This window comes from Sciurus vulgaris (genome assembly GCF_902686455.1).
Source record: "Sciurus vulgaris genome assembly, chromosome: 8".
NCBI classification, from domain to species: Eukaryota; Metazoa; Chordata; class Mammalia; order Rodentia; family Sciuridae; genus Sciurus; species Sciurus vulgaris.
The window spans coordinates 12880675-12895557 of NC_136468.1; the positions used below are offsets into that span (position 1 = coordinate 12880675).

General features: G+C 42.6%; 1 protein-coding gene across 1 annotated transcript; it reads left to right on the plus strand.

Moving 5' to 3' along the window:
• Positions 1–2074: 2074 nt before the first annotated feature.
• On the plus strand, positions 2075–3016 carry LOC306667933 (olfactory receptor 9A4-like; the record flags this gene model as incomplete). Its single annotated transcript, XM_079150832.1, has 1 exon — positions 2075–3016. One exon carries the CDS (start codon positions 2075–2077, stop codon positions 3014–3016), a length of 942 nt encoding a protein of 313 aa, XP_079006958.1.
• Positions 3017–14883: the final 11867 nt, after the last annotated feature.

Sequence of the window (14883 nt, forward strand, 5' to 3'; positions counted from 1 at the left end):
CTCAACTCTGTAGCACTCTTATTACTGGACTTCTCGAGCCCCTGCCTGAGGACAGCTTCCTTCCTGACGGTGAACAGAGACAGCAGCAGCTCATGTGACTCAGGTAGGGAGTCCCAAAAGTCTCTCCATAGTGGCGAGTGCCTTCTTGGTGGCTCCCTCTGTGAAGGAGACGCAGGGGGATCTGGGATCCTGTGGGCAGTTTTGGGCCTGGCTGCCTTCGAGAACCAGGACAACTGGATCCTGAAGAGTGGGCTAGGGGAGCAGCAGAGTGGACAGGCTCGGCCCCAAGTCCCTCCTGTACAGCAGAGAGCACCTTTAGCACTGCACTGGCCCTGGGCTGGACACAGCACCACTTCTTGACATTAGTGAGCATCCTGGGTAGGACCAGCATTATTTAAACCATAAATCCTACATCTACATCTAGGAAATATTTTCAGCATTACTTATTTGACTCTAGAACTTTATATATACACACACACAAATACACACGAATGCATGTTTATTTATGCATTTATTTTTTTGTACCAGGGATTGAACCCAGTGGTGCCTAACCATTGAGCAAATTCCTGGCCCTTTTCTTATTTTTATTTTGAGACAGGTTCTCACTAGATTGTTTACAAGCTCACTGTTATTGAGGCTGGCTTTGAACCTGTGATCCTCCTGCCTCAGCCTCCCGAGCCACTGGGATTATAGGCATGTAGCACCATGCCCAGTTTATATATATATGTACGTATATAAATAGATCTATGAATTTTATGTCAGTGTTGGAATACTGGTTTGAAGGTGTCCTTATCCTCATAGAATTTATATTCAAACATCATAGATGAAAAATAAATAAAATAAAATTTCCTATCCCTCTTCCTTGCTCTATTTTTTCTTTATGGCATGATTAACATAATAGTGTATCATGTGTTACTTTGCCTGCGTGTGAGATTTAGCCCTCATGTCTTCCTTGAATGTAATGAATTCCACAGTGCAGGGGTTTTCTTTTGTTCTCTTCATGACTGCATTTGTTCAAAGTTAAATGAAGAATGAAATCAACAATGAGATATAGTCAGGCAGTAGCAATGGCCATAAAAAAAAAAAAGTGAAGTCCAAAAATAGTGAGCATGCTTTTCTGTTTTGCGTAGGGCAACTGGAACAGCCCTTGAAGAGGTGACACGTGCTACCCGGATAGCGAAGGAGAGGCAGGGAGCCACACAGCCAGCATCTGCCGGCCGGGCCTGTTCCTTTCTGTGCCAGCTGCTCTCCCTCCCAGGACTTCTGAGGGAAAACAGCTAGAGAAGCTGGTCCGCTCTCGGAAATTACCCCATGCCCCAGGATCTTGTGGAGATCTTGGCCCTGTGGCATGTGGAGGTTTTGAAGTCTGGCAACAGTGGGGAGCTGTCCTCATTGCCCGCAGTGGGTCTCCAGGTGACCATTACTGTGGAGGGCTAGGGTTCAGAGTGTTGCTCCTGGGACATCATCTGGAATGCCTCTCTCCGTGTCCTCCAGGGCTGTTAACTGGGAGGGAGTGGAACAATTCCAGGACCAGAGAGGCCTGATTAATGCAGCCTCCAAACTGGCCTATGTAATAGAACTATAATGCACCTATTAAAAAACATAAGTAAAAGGAAGACCAATAGATTAGAGAACGGGGGTGGGGGTGGAAGGGAGGGATGAGGAAGTTCTGGGGATTGAAATGCAGCCAATTATGTTATATGCATTTATGAATATGTTAGACTGAGCCCCACTATTATGTAGAATGTACTAAAATAAAGAATAAAACATAAAAAACTAAAAGCACAGTGGCCTATTTAAAAGGTCTTTGGCTCTTTCACCCCTAGAGAAGGCATCTGCCCTGCGGGGAAGGATAAGGGAGGTCTTCTTCACCTCGATAGGCATCTCCATGATTCCAGGGAGCGGGAGGCCCGAGATGACAGCAGTGAGCCCTGGCTGCGTTGCCTGAACCTCAGGCTGGAAATGGTTTCCCATCCCGGCTTCCTTCCTTCTCTCTTAAGAGCAGGCCGCGTGGAGCAATGCTCTCTCTTTCTGCTATCCAGGTTTCACAAGAAGCAGAAGCGAGAACCCAGCAATGGACAATCACTCCAGTGCCACTGAATTCTGCCTTCTAGGCTTTCCCGGGTCCCAAGAACTACACAGCTTCCTTTTTGCTCTATTCTTTTTCTTCTACTCCGTGACGCTAATGGGAAACATGGTCATCATCACGATTGTCTGTGTTGACAGACGTCTCCAGTCCCCCATGTACTTCTTCCTCGTCCACCTCTCTGTCCTGGAGATCCTGGTCACAACCATAATCGTACCTGTGATGCTTTGGGGACTGCTGCTCCCTGGGATGCAGACAATATCTCTGACAGGCTGTGTTGTCCAGCTCTTCCTGTACCTTGCGGTGGGGACCACGGAGTTTGCTCTGCTCGGAGCCATGGCTGTGGACCGTTACGTGGCTGTGTGCAACCCTTTGAGGTACAACATCATCATGAGCAGCCGCACCTGCAGCTCTGTGGTCATTGTGTCGTGGGTGTTTGGGTTCCTTTCTGAAATCTGGCCAGTTTATGCCACATTTCAGCTGACTTTCTGCAAATCAAATCTGCTAGACCATTTTTACTGTGACCGAGGACAGTTGCTCAAACTATCCTGTGATGATACTCTTTTCACGGAGCTTATTCTTTTTTTGATGGCTGTTTTCATTATCATTGGTTCTATGGTCCCTACGATTGTCTCCTACACCTACATCATCTCCACCATCCTCAAGATCCCCTCGGCCTCTGGTCGGAGGAAAGCCTTCTCCACCTGCGCCTCCCACTTCACTTTCGTTGTGATTGGCTACGGCAGCTGCCTGTTCCTCTACGTGAAACCCAAGCAAACCCAGGCAGCTGAGTACAACAGGGTAGCATCACTGCTGGTTTCCGTGGTGACGCCTTTCCTGAACCCTTTCATCTTCACCCTCCGCAACAACAAAGTCAAAGATGCCCTTCGGGACGGAGTGAAACGCTGCTTCCAGCTCCTCAAAGATTAACCCTTCTCTAAGTCAGTTGCAGGTGGTACTTGCTCTCTGTGGATTATTTAGTATCCTAAGAAAGCCCAACTCCTCCCTGCCATTATCATCATCACAAAGACCACATGTGTGTACGATTCCCAGTCATGCCACGGAAGTAGGTAAGCAGACAAAAACCAATTCCAGTCTCTGCCCGTTAGAATCTCAGAAACTTGATCTCTGCCCGTGTCCACTGTTGAATTCAAGGAAGCGTGTTCTTGGGATATGGAAGAACTTGAAGGGGGAAACCATAATCCATTTATGAAAATGTATTTCCTGGGGGAAGAGGGGACGTGGGGATGGAGGTGAGTGTGAGCAGCGTAACCACTGGAATGCAAAGGAGAATGATCACTCTGGCCCTTCAGCAGCATTGCCAAGTTCAGATGATCAGTGTGGCCCTTCAGCAGCATTGCCAAGTCTTGCCTGTACCTTTGTGTGATTTTTTTGCGATATGGCCATATACATTCGAAATATCGCTAGGCTCTCTCTCTGTGGTTGTGGGTCATATCGTTCTGATGCTATTGCTATTGGAAAGTAGCATTGTTTATATCTTCCACAGAGCCAAGAGTGGAGAGATAGGGTACGGAATGTTCTTCACTTGGCGACCTTTGCTCGTGTTCGGAAGATGAAACTGTTTGGAGATAGGTGTGGGGGCCATGTTCGTTTTGCTACATTTCAGAGTCTTGTATAAATGGCTCCTCTTTGTGCCAGGCATAGAAACACAGGCAAATACGAATTAAATGACTGATTCTAGGAAGAGCATCTTGTGGATTACAGATCCATAAAACATCCAAGTCTTTTCAGACTTCTAGACCCAGACTGCACACTTCGTAATGCCTGTTGATTCTGTCTCCCAAATCCAACAGTCTCAATAGACTTCCATAAAATTTGGCAAAAATTTTTAAAAAATGAGAAGCTACTCTTTTGATTCCCAAATCCCTAGCAATTCAAAGACTTGACTTTTGGCAATGTAATTGTGAGAATTTTATATACTGTTGGATGAAGCGTTTAGAAGGAAGGAGTTTACCTAAATGTGTACAATCAATAGATCCTGCCAGGCCTGAAGTGAAGAAATTGAGCTGCCCTGTGGTGAGGGAGGGGGCCCTCACAGAGCCCTGTGGGAGACCTCTCGTCTTGTCTCGCGAGGGTGGGCAAAACCAACAGGTATTATGGGGTGGTTTGCACTGCATGAAGGCACCAGACACCGTGGTGGGTGGGGCCTTAAATCCAACCAGCCCATGCTCTGAGAGCCAACCCTTGAGCTCCGTGAGGCTGCACTGGTTGGAGAAAGAGCTTCTGGTTTCCAGGCCCAGTTCACTAGGATCTGTTCTGATCAGAAGGTACACCCCATTTATTTTTTCTAATTCATTAATCCAGAGATGGAGCCTCTAACAGATGAGAAAATAGAGGCTCCGAGAGGTGAAGTAACTTGCCCAAGTTGACTTAGCCATCAAGTCTGTCTCATCCCTGTCTGGAACTCTGGAGTACTAATTATTAACATGGAGGCTGGAGAATAAGAGTTTTTATATCCATTTCTGAATGGTGTAAGGAATAAGATGGTTGAAAACCTGATAATCATGAAGAGTGCATGTCCTCTGGCCTCCATACTTGTTGAGTGGGCTGGTGAGCCCACGGAAGGACATTCTCATGTCTTGGGCCATGTTTATTACATTTTCTCTAAATCCTTTCTGACAATTTTTCTCTCTCTGCTGAAATTTCTCTCTTTGTGCCAGACGTAGAAACAAGGGCAAATATGAAAGGTGCACACCGTCCACCTTTTCCATGACATCATATAAATTTTTTTAATACTTTTACATTATTTTTCAGCAGGAGTTTGAATCATTTATTGATCATTTCACTGTATTCTTAGTGGATGCTCTAGGACGTATCTGATCAGAATTGAGGATAGTTATATTTAACAACACCGGTGAGAAGAAACATTACTCCCATATGCCTGGATTCCCCCTTCCTCCCTCTTGGGCTATCATTGTAGCACATGTTTTGTCCATTTCCTTACAACCTCCAAAATCTATTGTTAAACTGATTATTTGTGATTTTTAAAGAAGTTGGGAGAAGAAAAGAGAGCAAGCATATGTTTCCAGTCTTTGTTATTTTAACCTTTTTTACATTTTCTGGGTCTTTTCATTTGTTCCCCAGATTCAAGTTGCCATCTGGTGTCATCTCTTTATTTCAAATGATTTTGCTACCTACTATCTTTTATGCTTTTATCATTAAACATATTACTTTATGTTTTCTATTTAACAGCACAATTTTGTACATATGGTTTTATACAGTTACTTTTAAATCAGGTAAGAGAAAGAAGGACAAGAAATATGAATTTGTACTTTCTCATATAATTAAAAGATTGCCGCTATCAGTGCTCTTTGTCTTATTTGTGTGAATGGTAATACTGTCTGGAGTCACTTGTTTTCTTTATGAAGAACTTTCTTTAGTATTTCTTGCAAGGTTGATGTGCTAGCCACAAACTCTCCTTTAGTTTATATGGTAAGATTTTTTTTGGTCTTAATTTTGAAAGATAATTTTGCTGAGTATAGGATTCTTGGTGGACCATTTTTTTATTTTAATACTTTGAATATATGGTTCTATTTCCTTCTGGTCTCAGTTGTTTCTGATGAGAATCAGCTGTTAATCTTATTGAGGTTCCCTTAGATGTGAGGAGTTGTTTTTGTTTGGATGATTTGGATTATTTCCTTGTCTTTCAGCAGTTGGTTATTATAGATCTCTGGTAGATCTCTTTGTACTTATTTTACCTGAAGTTTACTGCCCTTTCTGGGTGTGTAAGGTTTTTACTAAATTTGAAAAGTTTTCGGCCATCATTTCTTTACGCTCCTGTTTATCTCTCCTGGTCATCCTGTTGCATACAGTGGTGTCTCATATTCCTCTAAGCCATTTTCTTTTTCTTTTCCTTTTTTAAAAATCTCTGTTCTTTGGGTTGCATGATTCCTGTCAATATCTTTATGTTGACTAGTTCTTTCGTCTGCCAGTTTAATAATACTGCTGAGCTCCTCTAGCAAATTTTTATGCTTTTAGTCTCTAGAATTTCCATTTGGCCCTTTTTATAATTCTGATATTTTCATTGATACTCTCTATGCAGAGAAACATTGTCATCCTACTTGACTTCTTAAGCATTTGCTTTCTTTAGTTCTTTGGATATATTTATAATGTGTACTTTAAAGTTAAATGTCAAATATGGCATCTGGTCCTTCTCACATGCAGTTTCTGTTGTCTGCATTTCCTCCTCTGTATGGGTCATACTTTTCTGTTTCTTTGAACATTATTTTTTCTTTGAAAATTATTTTTGTTGAAAAAGAGACATTTTAGATCTTATGTTGTTCATTCTGGACACTGGTACCCCACCCCGAGAGGCTCGTGGTTGTAATTTCCTCGTTGATTTGTTTAACGTCCCTGGGGCACTATTTTGGTGAAGTCTTATTTCCCTGGCCATGCGTATGCACCCTTTCCGTTGCTCCTTAGAGGGGTGGGCTTGGGCATCCCTGCAGGCACCTGAAGGACAGTGGTTGACAGAGGTCTCCTTGGCTACTCTCTTCACACCCATGGTGAGTCTCCACTATTGCCAGATCATTATTCTATTATTATTTTTAATGCTCTGGGGCACGAGTTGCTCCACAGGCTGACCCAGTTAAGTTTGGATTTTTTTACCAAGATGTTTTTTGAGGTGAGAGTCGGAGATCTGACACCAGAAAGGCCCTTCTTACTTCTCTCTTCCTCTGTTTTTCTTTGTTGAACAGCCTGGTCTATGGTCTTCATCTTGCTCCCATTATGTATTTATCAGTCTCCTCTTTGTGCTTTCTACTGAGGCCTCCTCCATTGTCTATGAGGGCGCCCTTAGACCCAAACTTCCCCACATTCTTTCCAATAAAGTCAGTTTCCTCCTAACTTTTTCTTTAATGATTTGACTTTCCCACTGGGAAGAACACCATTCAGGGCTCCAGCTGGAGGTGGGGACAGCTGTGCATTCTCCCTTAGTAACATTTTACCTTAGTGGCAGGGTGTCAGGCAGGGTGTGGCTTTTGAACTTCTGATGATAGTTTTGGGGGTGGACACTCCACCCTAGGGGTGAGGATGACCGGGGCCTACATTCTCCTTGTGCTGTTTCTGAGACAGGATTCTGTCCCATGAATGAGGAGGGAACAAGGAGGGCCTGTGACTTCATGTCTTCTCCCTCCTGGAAATGAGCTTCTGCAACGTGTGGGGGGAGAGAGGGGTGTGAAATGCTGGCCATCTGCTACTTGGGGAAGATGCCACAGCTCTCGGGGAGCTGTGGAAAGGAGTCAATGTCCTGGCTGCACCTGCCTGTGTGGACGTCCATCACGCCGGGCTGCGAGGAGGCAGGAGGACAGAGGGTCCTGGCCCTCACGCCAGACTCCCACTGTCCTTATCGGGTTTTAGTAGATTTTCTTACATAAATGGTTTTGTTCTCTCTTGCTGCATGCTCTTAGTGCAATTTCAAAAAGACTATAAAGGTTTTTCTTAAATTGTAATTTTCAACAATTATCCCTGTTCAACTGGCCAGGCAATCTGCAAGCTCTTCTCTCAATCACATCTGTTGAAAAGTCACTCACTAATAGTTTCAATATCTGGATCAGTTCTGCATTTAGTGATATTGCTCCTCTTTTCTTGAGAATGGATTATTTTTCTTCCTCCTCCTCCTCCTCCTCCTCCTTCTTCATTCATGATGTTTTGAAAATTAAATCTCATACATTGTATGTGGAAGAGTCAATGTCTGAGGTAGACAGTATTAACTCCTGGAAATGTACATACTTTCTATCTAGTCCAGATGTAAGTTTGAGGGCTTCAGTTACTCTGGTCAGGAAGTTGAGCTGGGTTGGGGTATTTGGTTGTCCTTAGTAAACCACATGCTTCAAATTCCTTTAGTCAGAGCTGCTATTGTCTTGGGCCTAGACTATTCAAACTAGATACATACATTGGGTTTAACATAAAAGCCAAAACCACGTTAGCACTTACTATTTGTAAGGTGTTTTAAAGTAGTCACAGCGTTATTACAGGTGAGTTTGATGTTGATCATTCCTTGGTCTAGCCAAATAGATATTTGTAAGAGGGATAATCCCCCAACCCTTCCACCTTCATTTCCACTGTGCTGAAACAGCCTGGTCTTGGTGAAACAACTTGTTCATTGCTTTTTCTTCTGAGTATATTTTCTATTATTCTCAAGCCAATGAATATGCACAGTTCAAAGTTGTTTTGAACAGTTTCTCTCAAAATCTCTCATGTATACAAATGCGCTCTTAATTTACCTAGACTTACAGGCAATTTCTGTTATAGTGTTGGCACTAGGTACTGTTGTTAGAGAACCGATCAAGTTTTAAATCTGTTTTCTCTTTTTCACCACCACAAAAAGATTTGGGCAGTTTTTCCTCCTTTCTTTCTTTCTTTCTTTCTTTTTTTTTTTTCCTTTTTTAAGATTTAGAAGGCAAAAAGGATAAAACTTTTTCTTTTAACTTTTATTTTCACCTCCTATTCACTTTTTGAGAATAGGTTTTAACAGCAGTGCTGAAGACTTCAAGAGCTGTTCTAATTTTATAAAGATTAACCAGGGTTTTGGCCCTACACTTTTAAGCAGTTCAATAATTTATTTATAACATCTTTGAAATTTTTCTGATGTTGACTTCAGTCTAGTTACTTAAGTCAACTCCATTTGTAGACTTGACTTCGCTCACACTGGATATCAAAAATGTCTGTCTTCTCTTAGATGGCTTTTTTTGGAAATTGTAGTTTTGGGGTGCTATGGAAGACAGTTGATCAGGGTGTCCCCTGCTCACCATGCCCTCTTCCAGGCCATTGGACTCATCCTGCAGTTGCGTAAACCTCACCTACTTCAGAGAATTGCACTTAACTGGATGAGAATCACCTTGTATGGGAAGCTTATGTTCTACCCCTACCCAAACAAAGCCCACCACCCAAGACAGAATGAGTGACAGAGAGGGTCAAATGTCATTCAATTTGTTTTATCACATGTCCAAATCTATGGAATAGTTCTTTTCTTAAAGATCCCATGGAGATGATCCCCCAATCTTTTGGTCGTTATTTCCAGTTTTCTGGGACAGTCTGGCCTTCAACTAGGACTTTGATTAACTTTGTTAATCAAAGCTTTGGTTAACTTTCTTCCCTTGTCTTATCTTGCTTCTCTCACTCCTTTTCCAGACAGTGTTCCATGATAAATCATTTGTACAAGAATCTCTGCTTCAGCACTCTTTCTAGAACACACAATTCAAGTCAGTTGATATTAGAAGTGGTCCTAAAAGCAAGGAATCTGGAGATGGATCCAGATTCCCCAGCCAGATGTCAATACCTCCCACCACTGGAGGTATTGGTAGACCCTAGAAATATTATATGATGGAGCAAATGAAAATGTTAAGATTCTTTTCCTCTGGTGAGACTAGTATTTGAGAGGCTCGAGGAAAATGCTAACTCTAAGGACTATGGAGCTTAGTAGTTGTTGCTATGTGCCAATTCTGGAGAGAAAATGGTAGGAAGACACAACATGGTGTGACCTCATATATTGCTATAAGCTCTATTTATAGCAACATATGAGAATTGTTTTACTTCATTTTCTGTTGCTCTATCAAAAAGCAGAGGCTAGTAACTTTATCAAGATAGGAGCTTCACTTAATTTACAGTTCTAGAAGCCCAAGAACATGGCACCAGTATTTGCTTGGCTCTGGTGAGGGCTTCATGGTGGCTGGACTCAAAATGGTGGAAGTATGTGTAGAAGAGGTCACATGGCAAGACAGGAAGCAAAATAGAGAACCAAGACAGCCAAGGTGACTTCCTTTATGTCAACCCATTTTCAAGAGAAGTAACACACTTCACAACCCCAGCATCAGTCTCTTCTGAGGGTAGTATCCGTGACTTACATACCCTTAGGCTTGGTAAAAGATTTCTGGATTGTTACAGTTGAGAACCTTGAACACGTAGATTCTTCTAAACTCACTTGGCCTGAGATTTGGCCCTCTCTCCTTTCGGACAAATAAGTCCTTTGCAATTACTTTAAATATATTCAGAGAACTCAAATAAACTCAGATAAAGTTTGTCTTCCTCAGAATCTGCCTCCATCCCTTCTCCTTCCACCTGTTTTATAGAGTTAAATCTCAACATGAACTGGGGAAAAGCTGAGGCTGCTGACAGCGTGATGTTACAGACCAAAGTTCCTGGGAGCACTGCCCAGCTGGCATTAACAGATGCGGGGAAAGTGGGGAAACCAGAGGGCAGTGGATGGAGACGGTGGTTGGAGTATAAAGCTGGATAAGGGAGACTGTGTTGAGATGGAGCCACTTCTCCATCACGCAGAATTTAGCACTTTGGCAAGGAGCCTAGAAAATCGAATGTATGCTACTGCTGATTCATGGAAATTGGGAAAAAAGTAACAGGCTTCATTAAAGTAAGTGGAGATGCCAAAAATTGCCTTGGAAGATTATAAAAGAAAGAACGGAAAGGCTTAGAGAAGTGGAAATGTGGTGATTGGTCTATTGTGTTAGATGGAAGAACCTACCAGTTGATGGTATCCTCAGGTACCTGGAAAACACCCTATGTAGCAAAGTGGCTTTTAAAAATGTGCATTATATAGCTTAGCTATAGCGAATTGAGCTTCTGTAAACATTAATGTGGCTGAGTCACGGGAATACGCTGATTTTAAAACCCACAATAGTGGGGAGAGGGAAAGAATAGATATTCTGTAGATTAGACAAAGAGGAATGAAAGGAAGGGAGGGGGAGAATAAAAGGAAAGGCAGTGGAATGAATCAGAAGTAGTTTTCCTATGTACTTGTATGAACACCATAGTAAATCCCACCACTATGTACATCCCTAAGAATGGGGTTCTAACTAGAAGATATGTTCCATGCTTGCATAATTATATCAAAATAAATTCTACTGTCATGTACAACTAAAAAGATACAAGAAAAATAAAATGTGCATTATAGAGAATATCAGTTGAGATGCTCATGTTAAGAGCTGCTGTTACAGAGCAAAGCTTCCTAGCAGCAAGGGGACACAGGTAAGCAGGGCAGCAGAGGCCAGGTGGCAGCATTTAGATGTCAGATGTGAGTACACAAACTTGCTTTCCTATGCAGGAAAGTTGAAGTGGAAGATAGAAGGAGTCTGAATAACATGGTCTTTGGCCTGGTTGATAGGAAATGGTAATCATGGGACAAGAGATATAGGTGACCCCCAAGATTAGGCTCAATATCCCTGATCAAAGATACCAAGAATAAATGAGAAGAAGGCTAAGGCAGTCAACCCGGTGAAAAGATATGAATCTTTGCCCAGTCTCCAGGTTTGGGTCAGTTCTCAGATTCAGGATCTTTCACATAAAAAGGAAGCAAAAGTACCAGAAGTTGAACTGTCTGATACAAATATATCCAGTGTCAATTCCAGGGTCAAGCCCTGAAGGGCCAACTTCGTGAATAGCCATTCTTGGAGAAAGGGGAATGCTCAGATATTTTGAGGGCTGCAGGGTGTAGGAGAATGTGAAGTGACATTAATCCCCAGGAATGAAAAGCACCTTGGATGGTGGAGCACGCGGGAGCTGGCTTATCAGAGGGGTGCTCATCCAGAGCCAGTCTGCAGTCGTTCCGCTGGATCCTCTCTTTCCACTCTTTTCTCTCTCTCTTTTCTTCTCTCTTCTCTATTTCCTCCATTCTCTCTTCTTTTCCCCCTCTGCCTTCACCTTCCCAATTCCTCTCTCTGTTTCTCTTTCTCTGACCCCCACATCCACACCGCAACACACACACTGAACACTCTATGTCAGGCACTGTATCAGGCGCTGCACGAGGTGCTGACAATTGAGAGATAAAATCCAGGCTCCCTGATCCATCAAGAGCTCAGTGCAGTGAGGGAGAGGAATGGGTTAGTGAAGAGCTGATTTAACCAAGGGATCCCTAGAGGTCTGTATGGGGGTGGTTATGGCAGCACAAGGCAGACCATCCAATTCAGGCAGGAGCAGGGGAAATAAAGGAGAGCTTCTCATGATCAGTGATGTTTGACTTCATGTTTGAAAGAGAAGTAAGTGAAATCAGGCAGGAAATAGGGACTCCCCTGTGCTCTTACTCTTACTTTCAACTGGGACTTGGCTTTCTTCAAGGTTCATCTCTCAGCATGTATTTATTTATAGTCATGGTAAGCAGACATTTTACCTAAGACTCAGCTGGCATTAAACCAACCATGAGAACATTTGGAAAGCTATCTCATAAGCAGGAACTTTCCTCTCAGGAGTTTGGATTTCAAAGGATAGCTAATTGGCTTCTGCCAGATTATTTTATTTCTCTATCATGGATGAGCAACCTTCCTGAGCTCCCAGAACACTCTAAAATTTGAACAGAGAGCATCTCTGGTGGGAGGAGCTGTACCTGCAGCAGAGTAGCTTTCCCAGTGGCCCACATTCCTTGCCTTGCATTTCATTTCACCCCTTCAAGATGGCTAATAGAAAAACATGGGATTTGCAGTCAACTTAGTCTCCAGTTCCGCTCTGTCAGTTCTGAGTCATGAGACCTAACATCCAACCTCTCTGAGACTTTATAGGGTCCACTTCTTAGGAGCTGAAGGAAATTAAAAACACAAAATTAAAAACAACAGCTGTAAATGAAGTCCTCAATAAGTTTCAGAGGTGGAGCAACAATCTGAGTTCATCCACACTTTTCTGTACATAAATCATGGTCTAAATTTGCATAGTTAATCAGGGTTGATGCTAGAGATTAAACTTGGGTCAGCTGTTTGACAAAAAGAAGGTGGACTAGAGAGGAAAATGTGCACAGGGGTAAGAATTTATATATTTAATAGACAAGATTATGGTAATACATACTGCAAGTTGGTTAGAATGCTTAAGGGACCAGTGGAGATCAGGAAAGATTCATGGTCAAGTCCTAGAAAGACCAGGGACCATAAATATAGCTAAAACGTGAAAGAAGGAAAAAAACAGATGAACGATGATAGATTAAAAAAAATCTGTTGATTAATTTTTAAGCAAGACTCCAGACTCAAAGAAAGATGAGACCCCTTGCTTAGAAGGCAGGTCAGACATGGTAGAAGCAACAGGGTGTAACCCGAGTGCCTAGAAGGACATCTACCTGAGCACACCTGGAGGCTGCTTCTGTGTGTGCTGAGATGTGTTTTGCATAAGCAGGAAGTACAAGGCCCAAGCCTTATTAACAGAGGAGTTGCCATGGTCTGGGAATGTCCCCTAGAACCTGTATTGGGGAACTTCATCTCCAAAGGGGTATGATAATGGCATTTGGAAATGGGGCCTTTGAGAGGTCATTTGGATTAGATGACCTCATGAGGTGGGGTCCTCATGGTGGCCTGAGTGATTTATAAGAAGAGAATGAGAGACCCAAATTAGAATTTGCTCTGTCTGGCCATGCGGTGCCTTTCGCCATGGTATGCTGGAGCATGAGGTCCTCCCAAAAGCCAATCAGATATTGGAATCATGACCCTTGGGCTTCCCAACCTTCAGAACCATGGGCTAAACAACCTTTACTCTTTATAAATTACCTGATTGCAGGTATTTAGTTACAGCAACAGAAAAAGAATTAAGTTAGGGCCCCAGACAAAAACTGTTGGTAGCAGTGATTTGAGGGACTCCCAAAAGAGAGAGGTGGTGTTGATGGTGAGTGATGCTTCCAGAATATTGTGTGTGAAGGAGGGAGATAGAGTATAAACCATCTGGATAGACCTCCTGGAACTGAGTTATGACATGAATTATGTAAGTAAACACTTCGAAAGAAGTTGTCATGCTGAATTAAGTTGTCAGAAGTTTAGAGATAAAAATTTAAAAAATTAGAAAAAGGTTGACTGTGTGTACTGATATAAATTGGTTCATCTCTCATGTATAGAAAGGTTGTATTTATAATTCTTTCCCTTGACTTGAAATAAATGTAGAATGTGTTGGTGTTATTTTGATAGAAAACTGAAAAGATAAGGAAGGTGGAGAGAGATCAGTCAATGAATAGGTATCAAGACACCTTAAGACTATGAAACATGCAGAGGGACAGATGTTGGCCAGGTAAAGAAGAAATACAGGCAGCTCCTGGTTTGTGACATTTTGTGATTTTTAGCTGATGATTTTTCAGTCTTATTGTGGTATAAAAGTAAAGCACATTCAATAGAAATCATATTTCGGATTTTGAATTTTGATCTTTTCCCAGGTTAGCAATATGTGTTGGAGACTCTTGTGATGCTGGGCAATGGCCGTAAGCAGCTCCTGGTCAGCTGTGCAATAATGAGAGTACATGAGGACGGGAGTCCCCTGTGCTCTGTTGTCGGCTTATCTTGGATGCTGTGTTTGTGCATTCCATAAGGTCTACAAATGCCCATCTGTGTGTGGACATGAGATGGTCAACATTCTATTATAAAAATAGGCATTGTGTTAGATGTTCAGTAGGTTAGATGTACTAAACACATTTTCAGTTTGTGATATGTTCAATTTTAGGATGGTTTTCCATGGCCTAATCCCATTATAAAGTCTAGAAGCATCTGTACTTGGCATTAGAAAGGACAGGTCCATTTACAACAGAACTACAGAAGACTCAGGGAGGTGAAGGGAGATCACAGAGGCAGGGAGTGCCAGGGAGTGAAGGGCAGAGGCTGCGCTGTGGAGTAGGGAGAGCTCCTACGTGCAAAATCCAGGCACATCACCTGGCTGACCCCAGGACAGAAAGCTGGGGTACAGTCGGGAAGGATGGAAGTGTCTCTAAATGCCACAGACATGGCTAAGCTAAGAATGAAAACTGGCATATCACGTTCACCATATTGCATACATGATTTCTAAATACAGTGACCCGCTAAGTAAAGGTT